We start from the raw sequence: 23,510 nt of genomic DNA, 5'->3' as shown, positions 1-23,510 counted from the left end.
TGAATACCTGCTATGACAGACACTGGAAGACAGCAAAACCCATCTGACTGCTGGATTGCACATCTCTCCTGGTCCAAGTTATTTGCTATGCTGTGATCCTCTGCTTATCTCTGACATGAACAAGTATCAATGTTTCAAAAAAGAAATCTGTTTGTAATATGCGTTCTCCTGGGAGCCTGTGTTAATATGCGTTTGTTCATTTGTGTATTCGACTTTGCATGAAAAAAAGGTAAACAATGATCAATATGCACACGCAAAGACAGCTACTAATTAACAAAATCTCACAGTTGTTAAAGTTCTCTCGCTGAAGAGCTGAGAGGGTCAATCACACTGAGAAGAGAAAACTTGAGAAAGCTAAAAATGAACATGTTTCTCAGCGGGGCTGTCAAAATTACTTGTGTCCTGTAAATCTGGGGGTCACCTAAATGTTCCAAAGCAGTAGAGAAATGGTGCCATCTGGTGGGGTTTTTATTCACTTTTTCTGCTGTGTTTTTCCACAAAAACTGTGAGTTCTGAACACCTCCACCCTTTTTCGTTCATGTTCATTAAAATAAAAACGTACCTTCGTTTTTATTCTGTGGCTGCAGTGGAGGGCGGCTTTCAGCAGCTTTTGGAGCCGACTGTGGGCCTTTAGCTTGACCTACAAGAAACATCTCACGTGAGCAGACAGACACTCCAACCCAATGTGTATGACTCATGTGCATTTAAATAGCAATATCACCTGAAAAAGATTCACTGAGTGTGATTTTTAAATGTACATTAGTTATTCTAAAAGCAGCAAATATTACAAACTGTGAAGCCTTACCCTCAGTGTAAGGAGTAGGGTCACCTATTTTCTCGCCAACGTCTTCGCCTGACTGGATGACTTCAACCTCCAAAATGATAACCACTCGTCTGTGAAGAATAATTTCCATTAATAACAGTTTATCTTCTCATGTTTAGCTGTCCAAAATGTTTGTCAAGCTCACAGTAAAAACAAACATGCATTAGCACAATCTTTTAACACTTGCGTTTCTCTAGTCTGGTTCATCAAGTAAATAAGCAGTTAAGAAATGCATAAACAAAGCACATACCGTCCATCCTTCAGTATATTGGTCACATGCTTCTTCAGAATACAGATGCAGTTGGGGGACAGTGTGTTCTCCTCCGCCAAGTAGTTCAGCTGAGTGGACAGCATGAAGGCTGCAGAGGCACAGAGGTGAAGAGAGAAGAAGACATGAGCACAATAAACATGACTGGGAATAACTACTCCTCTAAGCATCATCTTTAACCCACATGCACATCCTCCATCCAGTATTTAACAGAAATAAAGAACATAACAAAGTTGACTTACAGTCTAACTGAGTAATTTGGTCCAACACATAACTACATGCTGCTTGCTCTCTGGAGTAACATGTTGTACTTGATCATATTAAATGTAGTGGCTGTGGACCTTGTGTGTCCAGCAGTTTGCGTATAAGGATAAAAATGCACCGCTTTGAATCTTTAGAGTCACGGATGAGACAATTTGGTCAGAGGACACACAAGTCACTCTACTATTAGTATTTATTTATTTTTATAATAGGCGTGTACAAAAAACTTACAGGACAGTGAGTGGCGTCCATCGCTCATCATCACCCGAAAGCGAGTTGGACCATTTCCCCCATCAATCTTGCGAATGTGCTGAAAGGTGATAGGAAAATGCAACTGTTCAGCATCTTTGACCCATTTATTGTTGTGTGTCTGATGGTGTGATTGTGCATCTTATGACAGCATTTATTTCATTTGTTTTCTATGGTACAAACAAAAATCATCTGCAGAAAGGTAACATTGGCATTAGCGTTTTCTTTTGTAAATAAAACAAATACACAAGCTCAGCTTCTCACACACTGATCAACATACTATACCCAGTTTCCTACAATAGTCAGCCCTGCTGTTGAATATATGTATTGTACTCCCCCACCCTGAACCAGCTGCTCACTGACACTGACTCTGGTGTTTTACTCAAAGTTGAATGTTAGGACATGTTCAGGAGCTGTTCCACCATGAAAAAAACTAAGTATGCAGTTTTGTTTCGCATAATGCCTCCTAGATCAGTCAATCACTGGATAGTTATTTCATTTGATAAACAGTAATGTAAGGAAGTGGCTTAAAAATGTTTAAAAAAGAAGCAAAAACTGATGGTAATATTTTAGGTCTTTGTTAGTGACTCACCACCAACTGAAGCACTGCGTCGTTGCCACCGGTGCCATTGGACAGAGCCTGTAAACACACATCCTTAATTGTTTTGACGTTGGGTATTTTGCATAATGTTTCACTTGTAAATATGTCGCAAATAATTGTTTTCCTCGAAAGCCTTTAAACAGTCACATCTTCGGTTAACGTTGTAGCTCATTTTCCATCGTGTCAGACAAAACTGTCCGTTTGTCAACGTTACTTTTTTTTAAAGACACAAACATCAACGACACAGGTAACGCGTCGTCTTTATGTTACACTAAGCACAGAAGTAAACAAAAGGCTGTTGGTTACTGGAGCCAAACAAAGACTAACTTTAACGTTATACAACAAAGGTACACCAAACCATCTTTCATTTCAGTTTTACGTTTTTGGAAAGAAAGAAAAAAAATCTTCTTAGCTCATTTAGCAGTTTAACCTTACCTCTATCGCGCCATCTGAGAGCTTCATGTCTGCGAATGGATACTTCAAGCCAACAAAGACAAATATTCGTGAAATAGTCTGATAATAACTCTGTGCTCCTTTCAGCCACAGCACTATGTGAGTTGTGTCAGTGGCGCCAACAACTTGGACAAACGCGCCAAGCGTCTTACAAGCTGCTCCTGTTTCCGTTTCCGTTCACAGACCCGACGTCTGTTTTTCATTCTGTCAGCACCGTCGCTCTCATAGCCTTGGTAGGCCAGTAAACTGACCTGAGACCAGCTGCTCGAAAGTCAGCGCCAAATTTAACGTGACGTCAGGGATTGATACTACGATGCGTTCAATGCCACAGGGAAATTACTCCACTCGGGCTCATTTTCTAAACAACCCGATAAATGAGTGTTTTTTCAGTGTATCAAACTTAAACATAATTTACAGTCATTGTTCTACTTATGACACATTATGCACAAAACTCTACTTTCCTGTCAGTTTGAAAGCAAGAATTAAGTGGGCATGAGCAAAGCACTGATAAAAAGTTTTATAAAACATTAGGCCTATTAGGCTAAAAGGAATTGGGACACTTTAAATTGTAATCAACTCTTTTAATTGCAGTCAGTTATTACACGCAAATAAGACAAGGAGAAAACATTTGTGGTAGGAAGACCGAATACATTATCAGTTTCATGATTATGTCATGTTTTGGCAAGAAGCTTCAAACCATTTTTCATTCAAGTTGTTTTACCGTTTGATTCTGTCGACACTGTGACAACTAATCCACATCTATTTAGTTTATTATGCCATTAGATAACATCTTTCGAAATTCAACTACATACACAGATGCTGTAAAAGTGTGACATCACACCAGATTCGTTTGGCTTCATATATTGACACCTTGGCAAATATATTATCAAATAAAACATGAACCATTTCTTGTATCTAATTATAATTTTAAGAGTCTCTTGACCAGAATCTAATGCAGCAACTCTATGATTATTTTTAGTCAAATATTTTACTTTTAAATGGGATACTGGGCTTCTCATATTGTTTACTGTGAAATGAAATAAAGAAAGAACTGATGTTTTCACGCAAATCCAGCTAAATGATAATGTACATTTAATTTGTACAATCATGAAGGTCTTGGTCTGAATTTCCATCGGACAGCCTGGCAGGTTGTTGGCTCCTATTTAGGTGGGCCTCCAAATGAACTAAAGTGATTCTTGTCAATTGGGAATCCCACTTTATCTTTGCTTCCAAGATCCCACCTCTGCATGACAGGAGCTCCCGGATTAGGGTTGTTGATGACACCCATGAAGATCGGTATTTGAGTCGTATCATCCAATAGGGCAAAAAAGAAGGGTTGGCTGAGGTGGAAAACAGGGTTGGATGCACGTGAGATGACCACAGTGGTGGCTGCAGCAGCCTCTGCACCCTCTTCATTTAGCTCCATGGTGGACTTATGTATCACACTGGACACCATCAGGAGGCCATCTGCTATATTAGCCAAGTTGGGATTAGAGAACATTTTTTCCAGGCCTAACACAGAGAAGAAAGCAAAGGTTCAACTCAAGGTATGAAATTCACTTTTGTCAGAAATAACATTTTATCAGTGACCAAAAAACAACAACTACTGTAACAGTGAAATATGTCTTACCCAATTTGATAAATACATCCTGTAACTCTTGAGCATACTCCAGTTTGAATTTGGGGACTTTAACCTGAACGGCCCTCTCCTTAGGCAGGCGATTATACAGGTCCGAGATGTTCAGCTTTGCATAAAGGGAAGACACATCTACCTGGCTGGACAAAGGCATAACCACCAACAAGCTCATTCCCTTCTGGAATGGGAAGCTCGCTACCTGCACAGGGAGAGGACACACACTTCTGTCAGACATTCCTTCTTTCTAAATTGGGTAACAGGTAGATGTAAAGAACAGTGATGTAACCTATTGACTAATAGATTAAACTACATTTAACCTGAGCGTCCAGGTCGTTGTCAATAAATAAACTCAAGGGATGTTTGGCGTCTTCCATCACTTCAACATCAACCATGCGGTTGTCATCAAGGTAGAAGACACCTCTGGAAGTAAAACGCGGGTCAAATCGAGCTTTCCATTCGCCTGTGGGGAACATATTTTAACATCTCGGTTAAAATATAATGACATAACTAAACATACAGAAGCTTGACAAAATACAATTTGCAAACAGGAAATTTCATTGATTATGTCCCATTGAAATCTTAGGGAAATTAGTATTCACCACAACCATCACATCTTGCATTACATGAATATGATGAAATTTCATTTCACATTCACCTTTGAAATGGACAGCATTAATAAGCATGAGGAGCAGATTTGGTGGTAAAGCAGACAGGAAGTCGGTCATCTTTCCTTTTGTTGCCCTCTCTACCCAGTCATTTATCTGCTGCAAGCTCTCCAACACTACTGGTTCTGAGTCATATAACCGCTGGGACTCATTGACAAAGTCTTGCTTTGGCTCAAACCCTACAACACACAATAAACACAAATGCATTTTCAGACCCTGTTTCTCATAGACCACCTCTTTAGGTCCGCACAAATAAGTAACAAGAGAGTTTCTGCAAGCAGAAGCTTCTGCAGTCACAACTTTTAGCACAGTTAAAAATAGTTTTGACAAAATCTGTGTTCTTTTCAGGGGTAACCTTGGCGCAGGAAGATACGTGTGGCAATTTGCAAGTCATCATTTCGGAGCTGCTCCAAGACTTTATGCAGAGACTCGTGGTAGCAGGGGAGAGTGTTTTCGTGGAGATGATGCATCAGGAGCTCCTCTGTCTCATTTACTGCACCTGTGAAGAGGGGTGTAATAGCTAAATGAGAACAGTAATGGTCTCTAGATGACAATAAAAAGGGCAAGTTGCTGACACAATTCATTAAATGTGGTAAATACACATGTGTAATACAAGCTTAGATACATTCTATTTAAGCTGCAGCAGGACATGCACACCTAAAGCCAGCTGGGAGAGGGCTAGTGATATGCTGAAAGGAGATATGATGATATTTGGTTGCTCTGGTGTTATCTCCAGGTTCTCCAGCAGCTGCACACCCAGATTCTGAATGGCAGCAGCAATGACCTTTCTTGACTCTGGGTTTCGGCTGGCAGACAGACAACCCCCATCTTGCTCTTCTTCTGACGAGCCCCCATTCGGCCCACTAGTAATGGTCGTTGCTGGTGTAGGCATTTGCGTGGTGTCTACTTTCTGAAGGCAGAAACAGGAGAAAATGTTCAGCACAAGGACACACTCTCCAAACGGTGAATTAAAGATGACCAGATGAACAGTAATCTGACAAAACAGGCACAATAAGAGAAAAATGTTCTATTCAAACTTTTCTAATTTGCCTCTAACCTCTCTGGGGTGGCTGGGCATCAATGGAATAAGAGGCACCAAGGGGACTGACTCATCCTCTGCCTCCATGGCATTCTGTTGAACAGAAAGGTAGCATGAAATAAACTATACAACCATTATATAATCGCCATAGATGATAGTCATCTTGTATAATCTTTGATGTGCTTTATTAGTCATAACAGGGCTTTACAGTTACTCCTTGGCTGCAGAGACAGATCAACAGGAGTGTCAGACGAAGGTCCATGTCCTTATAGCGTAACTGTAGAAAAAAGAAATTATGATGGCTGAAAAATGTCTGGCCTGCTCACTTTTATGAAGCAGTAAATATAGTTATCTTATTCAAAAACCCTATTGCCTTGTAAGGTATTGTGCAATAAATCAATATCCCTCTTTAGACTACATTTTCACTCCTCCAGCTTTAGATTGAAGCTGGTAAAAATAAGAAACAAAAAGGTTCATAAAGCGTAACATTCTCACCTTTAGTTCAAAAATGGTATCTTTACTATATTGTCTGCAAGTCTTAAGTGCTTTCTCTTCACTTAGTCACCCACACTGTTAGAGGATCATCTGGAAATGTGTCTAAAATATAAAAGATTCTTATTGTAAACCATGTAAGAGTGTCACAGCTAAAGTGACAGTGGATTTCAGCAGTTACCAAGGCTGTCTTGAGGCATATCCTAATATTGGAGATTTAAAGTTTAATAAAACACTTTTATAGAAATTGTTTTTGCCTCCGCAGAGAAAAGTTTTAGTGCCAGTGCATTTTAATCAAAATAAAACTAGGTCTAAGTACTGTATCAGTAACTGATACAGGTTCAAAACTACTTTTGCAGACTTAACACAACCTTAAAATATATGGATAACTGAGCAGTATGTAGTATACTCTTCAAATTTTTCAAATGTACAGTAGTATCTCAATAAATGTATTCAAGTAAATTTGATCTTACCTTAAATTTAAATAGAAAAAAAAAACTTGCTGCCTTGTCCAAAAAAGGAGCGACTGACTGTGGATGGCAGAATTCCTGAAAGAAAAAGATTGGCACTTGCTCAGCAAACAGTTAAATATCAACTTCCATTGATTGGGGCCTCATTTAAACCACTATTTGTTTGTAAATGTAGCTACCGTGACTCTCGCAGGGTTAAATATTGAAGCCTAAATGCTTAGCTAGATTGCATGTGAATAGGCAGGTGATAATATCATGACACATCTAAATCTATGACAGCAAACATGACATGATTAATTGCAAAAGTGTGGTTAATCCTATTGTTTGTGGGCGAACAAATACAATTTGCTGGTACTGATGTCAGAGAACACAAGCACACATTTAGCGGAAACCACTGGCTTTGATATACTACCAATTTAACAAAATTGACAGCCACACTTAACTGCTTGGTCAAAAAATCAGTTACACGTTGTGACCAATAATATATTTAAGTGACTTAAACAAATAAAGCAGAAAAGAAACTTGTTCATCTGATTTTGCTAACATTTTACTGCTAAGAAAAGACGATCACATGACAACCATCTGCAAACACTAGAGGGGACTTTGCCCAATCTGAACCCTTGTGACTCAGTACAGACTGTAAGGCGAGGGAGGCATGTGAATCACAAAGCACAACAGTAACACAGAGAACATGGAAGTATTTTTTATTAATCCAGTTAATAAATAAGCTTTTTCATGGAGTTCTTTTAAAATGTTGACAGAGATTCTGGATCAGATTTTTCAACATCAGTCGTGCAACTACAAATGTTCTTTTTGAAGCCAAGATGGTTGTTTTAGGATTGACCTCAGGCTTACAAAAACACAAAATATCAAAAAGTGTAGTACACTTGTCAGAGCATTTTGAGCCTTGGGCAAATAATTAGAAAAACTGTCTTACAACATAACAGAGATAAAATCATACAAAGAGCAAAGCTTTCATTGTTGGATAATAGTGGGCTTTGAAAGCGTGTTTAGATCCATTAACAGTTGAATGAAAACTGGTCTTGATTTGAGGAACAAAATCGATGTGCATTAATGTGTATTACGCTCTAAAAAGCAAGTTAAACCACATTTTTATCGATGTATAACTTCCATATGCAGTTACTTATAAATGTTAAAATACAAAATTGTTCATCTTGGCATTGACTGTTCCTATGTGAGCTTTTGTAGTCAGATTAGAAAGTGGTGAGTCTACTAACTGGCATACCCAGTCCAAGTGGTGTCTGCCAAGATAAACTACCAGTATAACGCTGCTACAGATTCTAACTGCTAAATCAAGAATCCCTAAACACAGTTTAGAAAATCCCAAAGCAACTTCAAGTAATTTATTCGTGGATAAAAACATTCAGTCTTTAAAATCTGAGTGAGAATCTAAATGTTACAATTCAGGCCATACTTGTGCAGTAGAATAAAGGCTGTGCATCAGTAACTGACATTTGTGTGTGATAACTGAAATGCTTCCACTCTGAGAGGATGTACAGAGATGGTCGTTGAAACAATGAGTGAACTTTTATTGTTCATGAAGTATAAACCCACCACTCTGAAACAAGTCTCAGGGACAACGAAGAATCACTAACAAAAACAAATGATTTGATCCACAAATACTGCATAGTTTAATCAGTGCATTTGGATACGCATGTATTCTGTCATCAAGGGAAATGAAAGGTGAGGTCAATGTATTTTTGGTGTTGTTATGCATCTATTTGGAAAGTGTAAACACTACATGAGAACCGCGTTTGGTTCCACCTTCCTGAGCACATCTTCTGATTCATTCTTTTGAACAGAATAAATGACCTTGTCAAGGATTTCCCATTATATATTATCTATACATCTATAGTCTTTTTAAAAAAAAATTAATGGGATTTACTGTACATGATAAATGTCGATAGTGTGACACACGTTTCTGGTCTATCAAATTCAGTGCCAACAGCCAGAGCGTAAGGATTCAGTAGACATGAAGTTTATATGCCTCTACTTGTGCTGCTTCGTTCAAACAACCATTTAGAAGAACTGACAACCTGCCCTACCAGGACAATTGACCTTGAGCACAGGAGAAGGGACAGAGAGAGCTCAGACACCAGCTGTCTTCAAAAATAAGACACTTTGATGGTCAGCGGTAAGAGTGTTTAGTGTCACTGGGAACCACAGATCTAAGCTAGTAACCGAATTGCACCATTCTCAGAGCCCAGCAGCAGAAGCCTCTTGGTGGGCAGGACTGCCAGGCTGGTCAGAGTCCCTCGAAAGTTCTCTGAGCTCAGCTTTGTGCTGCTAACGGGGCTCAGGGAGATATCTGCCATGGAGTAGACTCCGATTTTGTTAGCCACTGTTCCTGTTACAATCTCCGAACCGTAAAGGTCAAAGGCATGGACGGGGTCAGACTGTGACTTGTACTGGCGTACAGGCTTGTTCTCTAGGTCTTTCCACACAGTGAGCGTGTAGTCAGTGGAGGAGCTGATGACCAGGTTTCCTTCTGCAGCCTGAAAAGGAAACAAGAAAGGACATCACTGACTGCTACTTCAATCAATTTGCTGATAGATACTGAAAGGGGACATTTTCCAAAGTCCTTTGTCAACATTTGTGATTACATGCAAAGTAATAATATAAAGATGTTTTTATAAACTGAGACTTAAGAACATGTGATACAATATCCTTGAAGTAATGATACTTAAAACATTGAAACATAATTCAGGCAAGAGCAAAAAAAGAGTCTTTTTTGATTATATTAATCCCTCACTTCTTATCATCTACAGTTCCTATTTGTAAGCACTTGAAAATTGATGAATGTATGTTCCTGAGTAAAGGAAATAAGTTTGAACAACTTTATTAATCCTAATATTTATTTCAGATAAAACAAGGTAAAACTTTTTTTTTTTTACAGTTATTATTTAATATGAAAAAAAAAAAAAAAAAAAACACTGGGACATCTGAGTAATATCGATGTGCCAATGAGAACCACCATGGTCTTTATAATGAGTAACCTGAGTCCATATTTGCCTAAACCTGTGCTTTTAAAACTAGAGCTACAATCCTTGACCTAATTTGGGGTTAAATAAAGTTTGCTCATCCTTGCGCTTTGTTGACAACAGATTTGCTGGGTACAACTTTCACCATCTCTACACCACAGCCTTTGGGATATGTCAAAATAAAAGCCACTTGGCTGATTGTCTTTTTCAAAACTAATCACATGATTATCGGAAAGCAGAGCCACACCTTCTAGCCTGATGCCCAGAAATACAGTATAACAATTTTCTGGTGGAGTTTTGGGGATCAGTACTAGTGTTATACAATACCTCAGGTCTTTACATACATTGGAGGGTGCTAAATGTCTTCCTTTTGATTTCTAATTATAGCAAACACTTTTCCTTTTCATCAGGGGCAGGCAGTTCTCAACATTTATCAAAATAAAAAATAAGTATCGGTATAAAATTAAAACCCCATTAAGACAACCCACACAGATGTGTTAGACATGTCATCATAAGTATTGTGAGTCACTCAGATAAAGAGTCAACACAAGTGACAAGTCGCAGCTGCATGGCACGTATTGTGTTTTTCCACAGCTGATACAGTAACGTATAAAAGTTTCCATTGTTTCTTAGAGCAGTGGTTCCCAACCTGGGGGGCGGGACCCCCCAAGGGGGGCGCCAAAGATCCAGGGGGGGTCGCGAAGCCCTTTTGATTTTAAGAGGTTTAATAATTTTAATGTAATTAAAATGTTAAATAAATGAGTAGGCTAAGCATTTAATTCATATATGTGACACAATCAACTAAATTCAAGGGCCACATTAAACATTTATTTGTGTATTTAAATAGATAAACAAATAAATTATAAGCCTATATCAATAGATGATTGAATATCAACATTAAAACATTAAATACATAATATACAGCAGGGCAATATCAGGCACAATGAATTTGGAAAACAGCATGGAAAAATGAGAAAAAACCTGTGTAAAATTACAACATATTTCTTCAGAACTTGTACTTTTAAAAACATACACAGGTTCTCCTGATTGTTTGTTCCATGCTGTTATTAAATTACTCAAATATAATAAAGTATTTCATGTAAAAGAAGTTATGATGTTCCTTATCTTGTTTTATTTTCATCGGGGGGGGGGGGGTCACCAAAGTTTTCAATGGTAAAAATATGGGTCCCTTAAGAAAAAGGTTGGGAACCACTGTCTTAGAGAATCTGATTAGGATCTCATACCCACTGGATTCTGCTGGTTAATGCACCAATACAGAAACTTCTCCTCCTGTTACTCTCCTGTCCACCAGAAAAAACAATAAACACCTGAAGTATTTATTGTGATATAAATAACAAAGAAGAAAATGTTTATCTGGCAGAATACAGAATAAGTATGACCACAGCATAGAAAATGATTAGCAATTTCCTTTGACCTGCTTCCCTAGGCTCATCACCTCTGTGAACAATTTGACCGTTAAGAAAGTCCCATTCATCAGCTCAGTATTGAGCACCATGTTGAAAATTGGTTCTTAACAAGGGCTCAAGTTATTGTGGATCCACACTGTACATTTTCATGCTGTGTAAACATACGAAGAATGTAGAGTGTATTTAGTATGTTTGCATTTGAAGGTTCTGATATTCTATGCCTTAAATTGTTGTTGTTGTAGAGGTAGGCCTAATGAGGATTTTTAAAGAAACACTCTTTGATGTGAAATGCCTGACACATTATCATGATAAGGTAATACAAAAGAAGCCATTTTTAAAATCTTCTCTTGGTACATCTTAAGATTTTTTCAAAATAAATGTTAGTTGCACCATTAAGCTAATTTTGATTCAGGTATTTCTCATTTACTTTCCCCTTTTCTTAAAGTCAGCTGGGTACCCAGCAGTAGTTTTAATAGAGCCTTAGAACAATTTTTTTACTCATTTCTTAATGCATTCAACAAATCTACTGAACTTAAAATCCAACTATCTAGATTTGTCATTGATGTTTTTTTGTTTTTTTAACATTTGCATAATGTTCACAAATTGTTTAATATAACCACTTACATTTATTTAGCCCCACTAACTAAGATGTTACCCAAAGGCTACTTTATTCACTAAAACAGAGGTAAAGAAAACTACATGCCATGTATACCTTCATTTGGAGGATATCTGCCTCATGGGCTGGCCAGCCCTTCAGAACAAGCCCTGTACGTGCGTCAAGGAGAACAATGAAGCCAGAGGAGAAACCTGCAGCCACTGTGCGCCCTGAAGGACTCACTGCCAGGGAGCGAATGAGTCCAGCGCTCAGGTTGTTGTATGCCAGACGGAATTCATGCTGGGGATATAAGGGAAGTTTTGTCACTGTCAAGTCTAAAAGAACTCTTTGGAGAAGTGTAAAAAGTGCTAGCGCTTATGAAAACACTCTAACGGCTCATTAATTGCTGAATGTTTCATAGCACAGGTCTCAACAGAGCGAGCTTGGTGAAATTGGTACCTGCAATCCTGGTTTGCGTGGATCAATGAAGCGAAGAACAGAATCTGCGCTGCCAAACACAACACTGCAGTGTGGAGCTGGCATGGTAGTCACAGCTGTAATGGGATTCTTTCCATCCACAGCTTCATAGAAGCGGATCTGCTTGCCTAAGGACAAAAAACAGACTGTAGTTGCATTGCAAAGTACATGAACAACATTATAAACTCCAGATGTGCAGGTGATGAGCAGACATGCAATGTGAAATTTCATACCTGTATACTGGTCCCACAGGTGTACTGTACCATCACAGCTAACAACCTCTTGTGAAGCTTCGAGCTGTCCAACATAGAAGACAGACTTTCGGTGGTCGCTGTACGTCAGCCGAGGCTCCACCTCCTGTGTCCCATCGCCATGGTTATAAAGTGGCCAGAGCTTTATGGTCTTATCTTTACTTCCAGAGAGGAAGTAATCCTCTCCTGCCAACGGTGCCAAACACTTTATGGTGCCCGAGTGACCTAGGAAGCTCTGAAGTCGGATCTGGTGGAAGTGAAAGTGTGGATCTTGTTGGTTGAGGCCAATCTCATACTGCCAGTAGGCCAACCAGTTGCCCTGCAGGGAGCGTCCACTGCGAGGGAGCTCCTGCTTCAGGGCACTGTCCTCCACGGTAGGGCCTGTTACCCAAGAGGTAGAAAATGAAGCCAAGGCGCCAACAGATGGAGTGGTGAAAGTGGAAGCAGTGGTGATGATTGGGGTGGTATGGCTGGAGCGACCCCAAGAGTTGGCCAAGCCCAGGTTGGGGCTTCCACCGTAATCGGTATCTCGGGAGACTTGGATACGATTTCCTACCAGGTGGCTCCCAAAGGTGCCTGACTCAGGGAGGGAGTCTCCCAGTGGGGTGGAGCTACTTGAGGGTGCAGGAAAGGGGCTGCAACCCACATGTCGGCCAAAACCGGAGGAGAGACCCATGGAGGATGGAGGCAGCTCTCCTCTGGATGCTGCTGTGAGATTGGTCTCTGGACTCCCCTGGCTCACAGTCTGATGGTAGGACTGGGCCAACTGCCAAACCAGCTCATGGTTGGGAACCAGCCTCCGAATTGCCATGTCACCTAATCAAAATATAAAACTGATTTAAACCACTGACATGTAATTTATCGCTGCATTCTTTTTGCTGGATAACGTATCATATTTGACGTGAACTGAGGCATTTTCCTACCAATTAGACAGTAGAAGGGGATGTAAGAGGCATGGGCCATCTCAGGGCTGAACACAGTCTGCAGCTCCTCCAAGACCCCCAACTCATATGTCACGTTCGACTGTTCATTTGTGCAAACATCCACCACCGTGACTTCTCCCACAACTCTGCGAGGGGCACTGTCAAGCTACATCATAAGACAGACAGCACACCACATCTGTGTATTTTACAATTCCATTTTTACAACGACAGAAGTTGATGGATAAACATTTAAATGATCTGCAACAACAACCCTCCAGTCACACTCAAAACTGCGTACTTTCTCTCTCTCCGTCTGTCATACAGTTCGCATTCCAAGATTCTGTCTTCTGTTTTTATTTTTATCCATATTTCCATCTGCCTTTGTGTTATTTGTTACACATACAGCTCTCTGTGAGAGATCTGCTTGCTGAAACTCCAGAAATAAACTTGGGATCAGTCAGTCCTTCTGTATTATGAGTCTGTGTGTACATACCTGGGGCTGCAGAGAATGCAGCAGAGAGAAAACGGCAAAGAATCGACGCAGAGTGTCAGCCATGTGCTGTTGCACCATCTCCCTCCCAATGCGCAGACAGATGAGAGCCATCAGGCTGAGCGTCTTGAGACAGACGGCAGTGCGAGTCTGCACCCCGCTGGGGAACCTGAGTACAGCAGAGCGAGCACAACCAAGCAGAGGATGAATGTCATATCTATTGAAGAACATTTTTTGATTATTTTTCTAGCACAAACATGAAAAAGATATAGCACTTCAAAAACTGCGAACACTTCAAAGTGTGTTGCAATTCCAAAGGGAAAAATAACAAAACAAAAAGCAAACAATCTGCAATATCTCACAACGACGCTGCTGTTTGACAAGCTGTGTTTGAACCATAGAACCCTCAGGCAATGGAGTGTATGGTGCCTCAACGTTTCTTTATGTGTGTTTATGGATATGGTTTGTTATTTACCCCATAGTCGGGGTGGTGAGAAGGTCCAGTAGTGGTAGAAGCACATCCTGATTGATCTTCATCAGCATGTCCATTAGGGTGGTATCAGAGAGAAAGACAACCACCTTCTGTGTGAGTGCAACAGCTCCAAGCAGACTTGCCTCCTTTCGAGTGTTAAGACGCTGTGAGGCCGGTGGAGACACCTGGAAACAATGCACATTGGTAAAATGTTAAGTACAATATTTCAGAGCCAAGTGAGTTCATGTGTTCACTTATTTATATATTTTATGTCCTCTTACAAGATATCCAATGTAAGGCAGGTACTGGTAGGTGAGAACAGGCTCTCCGTAAAGTTGAGCTATGTAAATGAGACAGTCCAACACGGGTCCTGCTGTCTGATCGCCAACCACGGGTTTCTTCTCATAAACGCTGCCCATTCCTACACTGTCCAAACTGCTCTCCTCAGATGCAGGGGCCACAAACTGGTGGTTCTCGGGCCCTGCAGGCAGAGGACAAGGAAAAGGGGGTGAAGGAATCATATGCAGAGCCACATGCATTAATTTGCCAATATAAACTTGTAAAGGGAATAAGAAAGCTTTACGCTGTAAATTGGCATACCAATGTAACAATTGGTGAGTAATCGCAGCAAATTTCTGGCGACATATCGAGATGTCACTGTTGGTCCAAGCTTCGCTGACAGCCAGCGAACTGTTTTGCAGACTGTATCTGTGTGTGGGAAAACATTTCAAACATTGGCCATTATCCCTTAATAAACAAATGCATTGTGTACTAGTGTTGTGTCCTGATACCAACGTTTTGATACCGGTACTGGTACCAATATGTTTTTTGATATTTTTCAAAATAAAAGGGGAACACAAAAAATGACGTTAGAATCTATATCCTGTGGCTACCTACCACTGAGAATAACAAATGAATGAACTGCAATTTTATGCAACAAAGAAACTATTAAATTATTATTATTATGTACATACTGTACACAGTAGAAGCCCTACTGATAGCTCTTCGATTCTCCTAAGATGGTGTGCACAAAATGCACAACATTGAAACAGCGTATCATATCCCTGGACATTACGAGTGACAGGCAAACAGCCAATAATGTAACAGTTGCAGCACATTCGCTGTGTGTTTATTGGCAACGGAACAGCGTGGAGTGAGAACATGAATGCTGAAGGAGAGGAGATTTTTAAGGACACCTCAGTAGAGGTTATTATTGGCCTGTGCTGGTGCTGGCCCAAACAATCCGACTGGACGCGCTGGTTTGGTCCAGGTTTGTGAATCTCTATAAAATATAGACAGGCCGCTGCTACTTAATGTACAGTCAGAAGCCTCTCTCTCTGCTGTTTTCTCTTCCCCCTCAACACAGACAGCTACATGCTTCAGTCATTCATATATTCATATACTGTTTGTTTTTTTTCAAATGCAGTATAGTACTGTTTTAATTGCTTTCGGACCACATACCATTTTAATACCAGTATACCTAACAAGCTTATTGTGTACACATCCACTATTCACTCACCTAGAAGAATCTTTTGCTCTTTCTCTTCAGAGTTTTCTGCTGGATCGTGGTCATCTTCCTCCTGCTCTCCCACAATGCCTTTCTCAGTCTCTTCCAGTGCCATTCCATTCACAAACTCACCCTCTAAAGTGGCGACTGTGGCTCCTGAACCTTCTGTGCAACCAGAGAGAGTGAGCTCCAGGTTGGGTACAGTAGCGTCATCTGTCTCCTCTTTACCATCAGTCTCGGTCACCTCTTCTTCCTCCAGCTCTCCTCCCTCCTCTCCCTCACTCGCATGTTTCAGGTCCTGGCTACTGTCAGCTGATTTGAGGCTGGCTCGATCCCGCATTGAGTCTCCATCACCCAGTGAGAGTTCGCTTGTGCTGCTTTTGTCACTCAGTTTTCCCACACTTAGAGACTCCTGGTCTTGATCTTTGGATGCAGAGTTCTGGCTCGGCTGTTTTCCAGAAGCTACACCTGCTCCGCTGTTAACGTAGAATCCATTCTGAAAGTCCTCTGCAAGAAACACTTGGTCATTGAGACTGATGCCAGAGGAGAAGTCCACCAGCCCTGCATCTCCCACCACCCCAACTCCTACACTGGTTCCACTGCTACCGGGCATATTCCCACTAACGGACCCTGATGATGGCCGCACCTCACCATACTGACAGTCCTCTTCCTCTTCCTCGCCTAGATTACATGTGCCAGCTCTCAGTCCTTTACATGCTTCCCCACCGGTGCCTGAGATGGAGCTTTCAAAGCCAGTGATGACCTGCAACACATGGGGCAGCAGACTGGAGAGGAAGGCCTGCAGGCCGAGCCTCACAATGAGCTGCAGGATGAAACAGTCAGTGTAGAGATAGAAACGTCCTCGAAGACAGTGGGGGTTTTCATATACGTTGATCAATGGCTTCAGTAAGTACTTGTTTGCATTTCTAGGACCCAGCACTCTTGAGATGGGCTCAAAGAGGTACCAAGCAGCATAGACTGCAGTTGACTCCTCAAGCATGAGGGCTAGAATGAAGGGCAAGAGAATCTCAAGACCCTCAGCTGTGATGTTACCACGCAACAGGGTCTCAAGCTGCTGCCAGAGGTGAAAGACAACATCTCTTCCTTGAAGGCTGCATGTAGTTGCCATTTTACTGCGATAGGAAAAGATAAAGTCATGCAGTGCTGCAAAATAAGAGGGGAAAGGAAAGGGAGTGATGACTGGGTTCAATAACTGGCAGGGGTTTGGAGGAGGAAGTCTATCACAGATGGGGTCATATTTGAAAAGAAGTGGACGTGGGCAATCTGGTACTTCTCTGTGTGCTTTTCCAGAGTGTTTCTCTATTAGCAGCAGTGTTTCAAGGGCATGGTGTAAAGACAGTGGCACATCGCGGAGGCTGGCGGAGCACAGCTTCATTACAGCTTGGAAACGGCGTCTGAGGGGGGTGCCCGGTTTGAGTCCTCTCAGTTTAAAGGAGAAGAAAATCTCAGCGATGAGAACACCAAGGGCCTGCATGTCTCTTTGGTAGAGCTGTGTAAGAGAGGGCAGAGATTCACTCATCACACCATTTCTCATGCAGTCGCTAGATCCTGCAGGATGCCATAGTTCAGCATGCAGACTCTTCACCAGGAAATTGTTCAATTTTTCCAACTCCTCCAAAGGCTGCAATGGACTGAAGCCTTCGGGGAGGGTTATCTTGATTTCCTCTGTACTGGTGGCAGCCACACTTCCCTCCCCAAGTTTTTTGTTCATTGGCCCACCTCTTTGTAACACTGCACTGCGTAAACCAGGGCCTAAGCTGCTTGTAAAATCACCGGGGAATGAACTTGGGGACTGTGATACAGTAAGTGCTGTGTGCTCTCCTCCTATTTTTCCTCCCGCTGTACTGACGCCTGGCAGTGGCACAGAGCAGGATACTGAACTGGATGAGCCAGTGGACGCTAATGAGTCCAAGGCTTCGGTACCTTGTTCGAGTTCTTCATCTTTGTCCACCATGGTCCAGCCACTGGACTCACACCCCGTGGACTCGGGCACCATTCCATCCACAGTGTCAGCTACGGTGTCGATTTGAGGGATGTGTAAAGAAGGCACATTAAGAGCAGCAAGGCCAAGGAGAGGAGGTTCTGCTGGGGCGTACTGGGAGGGAGATAAGCGGGGCGGGTGGGGTTGGTCAAACAGCTGAACTACGCCATAGGTAGTCAGATTGGTGTGGTTGTCCACTAGGTGCAGGCAGACATTCTTGGCTTTGACAGCTTCTTTACCAGACAGCTTGTAGCCAAAGGTGAGGTCTATCCAGTGATGCAAATGCTGGGACACCTCTTTGCTCTCCAGGAGGCGCCGGTGGACCTCGATAAACTCCTCACAAGACTTGCACCAAGAAGGCACATCCAGGTCTGGCATGTCGGGGTGGATGGAGCGGAAAATGGAAGGATCTGTGTAGAACTCAGGAATGCACTCGTCAGGGGTCCAGCTCTGCATACGCTCCATACTGGCTGGGTATTCATTAGGCTCCCACTGGGACCTAACATGGCTGCACAACACTGACTTCGGTGTCTGCCGGGCTTTGTAGACATAGTAGGTGATGTCTGAGAGCACGTCAGATATGTGATGAGGTACATGGAGGTGGTCAGAGGGTCCTGCGCCACCAGAGCCTACAGAGCCACCGAGGTCTCCACCTACACCGCCCCCGCCAACACCGTTACCCGCAGCAGCTGCCAAAGCCTCTTTGGTCATTTCATATGTAAAATCTAGCTGTTTATCCCCTTTGTTGAGCCTGAACTTTGACCTCCTGAGGTCCCGGAATTTTCCAAATGGCACAGTGAAATCCACCACCCACGGCAGCACCGGGTGGTAATTAGGGTCTCCCTCTCTGCGTCCTGCTAATCTGTTCAGTTCCATCAAGTAGCGGAAGTTGCTGACTCGTCCATGAACCCAGTCCAGAACCAGCTTCTTGAGCTCATCAAAGCAGTCTTTGCAAAGTCTTTTGTTCTCTTGGCTCCTACATACACTCTCACCTTGCAGGACTCGTTTTGGCACTTGCCTGCCAGTTACATCACTGTGTGCATCCTCCACCAACCCTAGTTCTTCATAATGGGCTAGGTTGAGTTTGAGACGGCTGCAGAGCTGCTCATCAACTGATATGTCCTGTAGAGAGAGCTCGCCACAAGACAGACCTGCTGCATGACATGCCTGCAGAGCTATTAGTAGCTGGTAGAGAATGAACAACACTTTGGCATGGCTGTTAGCGAGCTTGGCTGGGCTGAATGAGACAATATCTTGGAGTGAATACTGAGTATATGGTAGAATCAGATACAGCATTTCTACTGTCTCCAGCAGACACTCTGCAGGCAGAACATTAGGACACAGATGGTCTGACTGAGATTTGGAAAAGCAGGATGAACTGGATGGCAAGAAGCTTTCTTTCTCCTTCTCTCTGGCTGGAGAGAGGGATGGTGACACTCTGTCTGCTGAGATGAAGGTGGAATTGAAAAGCTTCTGTAGCGCATGGCGTACTGCATCTGCAGCTGCAATATGCATCTGCTCACTGGCTCCCGCATACGGCTGCACAAGTTTGTAATGAAACTCACGCCACAGATTCCTGAAAAAGACAAAAGGCAGATGCATTACTATTTGAAACATGTTCAATGAAATTACATTTTTAAATCTGCACAAAATCTTACAGAAGTAAACTTTAAAACCTATTGTATGCAAGACATTTACCTGACATCAATCTTTAGAATTAAGCTGTCTAGACAAACAGTTAACCCTGACTCTCTGACAACAGAAACCTTTCAAAAGCGACAAATAAACAAGAACTAAATGCTGACTGTTATTACCTGTGCAGTAATAAAGAATCTCACACAGTGAATGAAAAGCCAGGTTCTAACCATTGCAGGTCAACGTACATAGCAACATCTAGTCCATTTAAAATGAAGCTCCCAGTACCCTGATGTTGGAAGCGTAACATTTATTTTTTATTATCAATTGATCAAACCATTATTTTAACAATTAATTGTTATAAATAAATGTCTGAAAATTTAATTTTTGTAATATCCCTAACCCTCCAAAATGTCATCCTTTCGTAATTCAAATGCCAAGGTTTCAAATCACTTTTAATAACCAGCTGTTCATAATGTAGAGTTAATAAAGAAATTTTAAGTAATACAAAATGGGAAAAAAATATATAATTCTCACTGTCCAGAGGGCAGAGAAAAGTTGGCTTCTTTACAGGAAAATTGACTGGGACAAGTACACAAGTTATAAAAAATTGTTTCAGATCAACTTTTTAATTATCAACTTGACGAATCATTGTGTAAGGACTACCTGATAAAATAAATGATGTACTGTACCTGACATTGTGCTGTGAAACACACTGCATGGTTTTGACATATGAATCCTGTGACATTAATTCCATTTGTTGATCACATGGGTCTCTGGCCAGTCTGTAGCTCAGTTTGCTTTTCCTCAGACCCTGGATGCATACTCGTGTCCAGCCAGGGGGCAGCTTTGCCTGGGAACACTGAAGGTACGTGCGGATTTCAGCCTCATTGATGCTGTCAAAGCGGGCACAGCGCATGATCCTTTTTTCCCTCAGGCCCATCATCCAGCGGGTAGGAACAAGGGCTATGAGCTCCCGGGGGCGGGGGCCCAGGCCCTGCTGCCGTCGGTCAATCCCCAAGTCTTTCTCAACTGCATGCATCAGCCAATCCATGGTGAGTCTCCAATGCTAATCCAAAGTTGCAGACTGATCAGCTGTGTTCACCTTGCTGTTTCCCTCCGGAGGGCTTGCTTTTCAAACACCCATGGAGGAGGAAATAAAAGTCATCAAGGACAGGCCTTCCTTCTGCCTGTCCCACTGAGGATTTCAAGGAAATTAATAAATTAGGTTAAGTACAAATTAGATAAGCAACAACTCCTTCTTGTCACGCATTGAAAACTATGCTCCTGTGTAATACTAAAACAAGACATTTTTTTCTGCAGAGGGAGGAGAAAAGCTGACAGTGATGTGATGTTGATGAGTGCACATGACTTCTTGCTCTTTTGCAGCAGGTCCCTGAAGTTTGAGCTCATCTCACATGACCGGACGATTTCTGCCCCATCAACAAATCTACTCTCCCTTGGTGTCAAGTATCCTATAAACTGTCATACTGTATGTTACTGTTAGTGATTTTAACTGTGCCCTCACTACCAGCACAATTGCCGGGTGCCTCTGTTTGAGTGCGCAGCGCCCAGAAACGCTCTTGTACAGTAGCACAAGTAACGTTAGCTAAAAGTTTTCAGAATGAATCTTGTGCAGCGTTAGCTACGTTGCTAGCTGACTGACTGGTAGAGATAACATCTAAGAAAGAACAAAGGCCAACTTAAAACCAAAACTTAACATTGCAATGTCTCAAATAAAATATGTAACGTTAAATATGATTCAGCTAATGTCACACTCTTAAACGTTAGAAGTGAACAGGAAGGGGGGAAACAGCTTTAATAAGCTCAAAGACAATTGGGGAAGTAACGTCAACTTAACGCTAACAGTTAGCTTACAGGGTAGGCTAACGTTACAAAACCTGACCGAGACGAACAGAAAGCCGCCATTCAGACGGTGTAATCATTGACACGGAAAACACAAGAGCAGTTATGCATGTTAAACGTAACTCCGCAGTTATTACAGAACAACAGCGCGGACTGTTTAATGTTTAGCTCACCTCTTCCCACTTGCAGCAGTTGACAGCTAGCTAGCGTTAAGCTAACGGTGCAGCGCCGGTGTCACGCATCATGAGTCGGTACCGCAACAACTTCACACAACCAGGACATGCTGCAGGGTTGGCGTGTAGGCTACTTGCTACGTTTTCTGCTCTTTACAGATGCGTGTCAGCGGACAGAAGATGGTCAGTCTCGACGGCGTTGTTTTCCTGTGAGCTAGTCGGAGCCATGTTTCAGAGGAGACATCTCACGTGACACAACACCAGCCCCATCTCATGTGACTGCTGCTGGTACAAAAACAGAGCAGGAGCGCTTCCATCCTCAGCGAGCTCTGTGAGCCTGCTTCTTCTACTACTTCTTCTTCTTCTTCTCATCCTCCTTTGGTTTTAAGAACAGCTGGCATCCTCTATCTGCGTTGCTGCCTCCTTCAGGCTCCATATCTCCTTACTAAATATCTAAAGTGCATTACAGTATGCACTTCCTCCCTTGGGTACCATATTCCAAGATGCTCATCACCCCAGCCTCCACATGTCCTATTTTCTCCTTCAACATAAGCCTACCTGTCTCCAGTATGCACATGCACAGGCAGAGAGATTATTGATGATTACCACTAAACAAACGCCCAGAGAATATCACAAAATACCACATAGGCTATCTGAATAAGATCATAACGCAAACAACACTGTAGGCTACAAACAACAATAGGCGAGTAAAATTTGTGGCAAGCAAAAGTCTAAAAAATGTTTTGTGCCCTTTCTATATTCAATTACACTCGTTTTTGTTATCTTCTAAATGGCTTTCAGTTTAACATGTAGCCTAACTTTAGCTACATGGTAGCCTAAATCCAGTGGTTTGCATGTGGTAGCCTAAATAAAAAGCTGGGTTCCCTGACAATCCTGTGACACCAAAGTACTGCTGTAGCATACTGTGCAAACTGCTACTATTTAGATTCCTTTTCATAACATCAAGGAGACATCTGACATTCTGCAGCAGCATGGGCCCCAAATATACAACCATCATAAGTCATAAGGAACTGGGTTCAGGAAGAGTAAGGAGTCCTGTAAGAGATCTGGGCCCCACAGGGTCCCGATCTCAACATCATTGAGTCAGTCTGACACTGAAACAACCTGAATCCACAAATTCTAAAAGATGCTTGGAACAACTCATGGATAACTTAAAAATATAGCCTGATAAATCAAAAATGATGAAAAGATTTTTTTATTTATTTATCACATTTTGGCTTTTAATGGCTAAGATTTCTTATTTCACCCAGCTGATGCTGTGAATAATATTTCTGCCACAGTTCCACATTTTAGGCAGATTTTGTTGTTATTTTGCCAGGAAATTATCTTCTTCATCTTATTCAGTTCAGCATCGGTTGCTGGGATGTGAGGAGCATTATCTCCACCAGGTGGCATTATATCTGCAATTTCACAGACAATTTCTTCAGTAGCTACTTGTGTGCAAGTAAGAGCTTAGAGTTCATACATTTCCAGTCATTTGACTTTCCTTTATTTTGTTCAAGTGGCTCCAACTTTAATCTATGAGCACCAGGACCTCTGAACACCACAGCTGTGTAAGTGGTGACTGGTAGCCAAATGAGATGAAGAGGTTGACACAATCATCAGGATTTTTTTATGTTTATTTTGGATGCTTGCTTTGCTGAAATCCCTTTACAATGCATTATAGTACTCAAATGATATGGCTATTTGCAGTGATCCTATGTTGTAAACGT

General features: G+C 41.8%; 3 protein-coding genes across 4 annotated transcripts in view; all 3 read right to left on the bottom strand.

Moving 5' to 3' along the window:
- rpa1 (replication protein A1) overlaps positions 1-2,778 on the bottom strand; it is a 37,826-nt gene extending 35,048 nt beyond the window's left edge. The window contains exons 1-6 of the mRNA XM_085796150.1: positions 2,638-2,778; positions 2,194-2,241; positions 1,584-1,662; positions 1,074-1,182; positions 806-894; positions 563-640 (exon numbers count right to left, since the gene is read on the bottom strand). Of these exons, the coding sequence (XP_085652276.1) occupies positions 563-640; positions 806-894; positions 1,074-1,182; positions 1,584-1,662; positions 2,194-2,241; positions 2,638-2,664 (430 nt within the window). The 5' untranslated portion in view covers positions 2,665-2,778. The remainder of the gene's footprint in view (positions 1-562; positions 641-805; positions 895-1,073; positions 1,183-1,583; positions 1,663-2,193; positions 2,242-2,637) is intronic.
- Positions 2,779-3,407: 629 nt separating this feature from the next.
- On the bottom strand, positions 3,408-6,264 carry serpinf2b (serpin peptidase inhibitor, clade F (alpha-2 antiplasmin, pigment epithelium derived factor), member 2b). The gene is made up of 8 exons (XM_085796148.1): positions 6,204-6,264; positions 6,014-6,088; positions 5,614-5,866; positions 5,312-5,455; positions 4,947-5,135; positions 4,609-4,751; positions 4,286-4,490; positions 3,408-4,167 (listed from the first exon to the last, which is right to left on the bottom strand). Exons 1-8 carry the CDS (start codon positions 6,255-6,257, stop codon positions 3,815-3,817), a joined length of 1,416 nt encoding a protein of 471 aa, XP_085652274.1. The 5' UTR covers positions 6,258-6,264; the 3' UTR covers positions 3,408-3,814.
- Positions 6,265-7,647: 1,383 nt separating this feature from the next.
- wdr81 (WD repeat domain 81) lies at positions 7,648-22,050 on the bottom strand. Of its 2 annotated transcripts, none has more exons than XM_085796146.1 (12): positions 21,778-22,050; positions 20,431-20,936; positions 16,114-19,679; positions 15,195-15,302; positions 14,876-15,075; positions 14,598-14,779; positions 14,126-14,291; positions 13,633-13,798; positions 12,692-13,525; positions 12,441-12,586; positions 12,099-12,281; positions 7,648-9,473 (listed from the first exon to the last, which is right to left on the bottom strand). In XM_085796146.1, exons 2-12 carry the CDS (start codon positions 20,790-20,792, stop codon positions 9,147-9,149), a joined length of 6,240 nt encoding a protein of 2,079 aa, XP_085652272.1. In that variant the 5' UTR covers positions 20,793-20,936; positions 21,778-22,050; the 3' UTR covers positions 7,648-9,146. The 2 variants fall into 2 exon arrangements, with proteins under 2 accessions (XP_085652272.1, XP_085652273.1); XM_085796147.1 differs by having other exon boundaries at positions 20,431-20,930; positions 21,773-21,886.
- Positions 22,051-23,510: the final 1,460 nt, after the last annotated feature.

This window comes from Trachurus japonicus, chromosome 13 (genome assembly GCF_045865225.1).
Source record: "Trachurus japonicus isolate A0001 chromosome 13, Traja_1.0".
In the NCBI taxonomy this organism is placed as follows: domain Eukaryota; kingdom Metazoa; phylum Chordata; class Actinopteri; order Carangiformes; family Carangidae; genus Trachurus; species Trachurus japonicus.
This window is presented reverse-complemented; position numbering and strand designations above follow the sequence as displayed.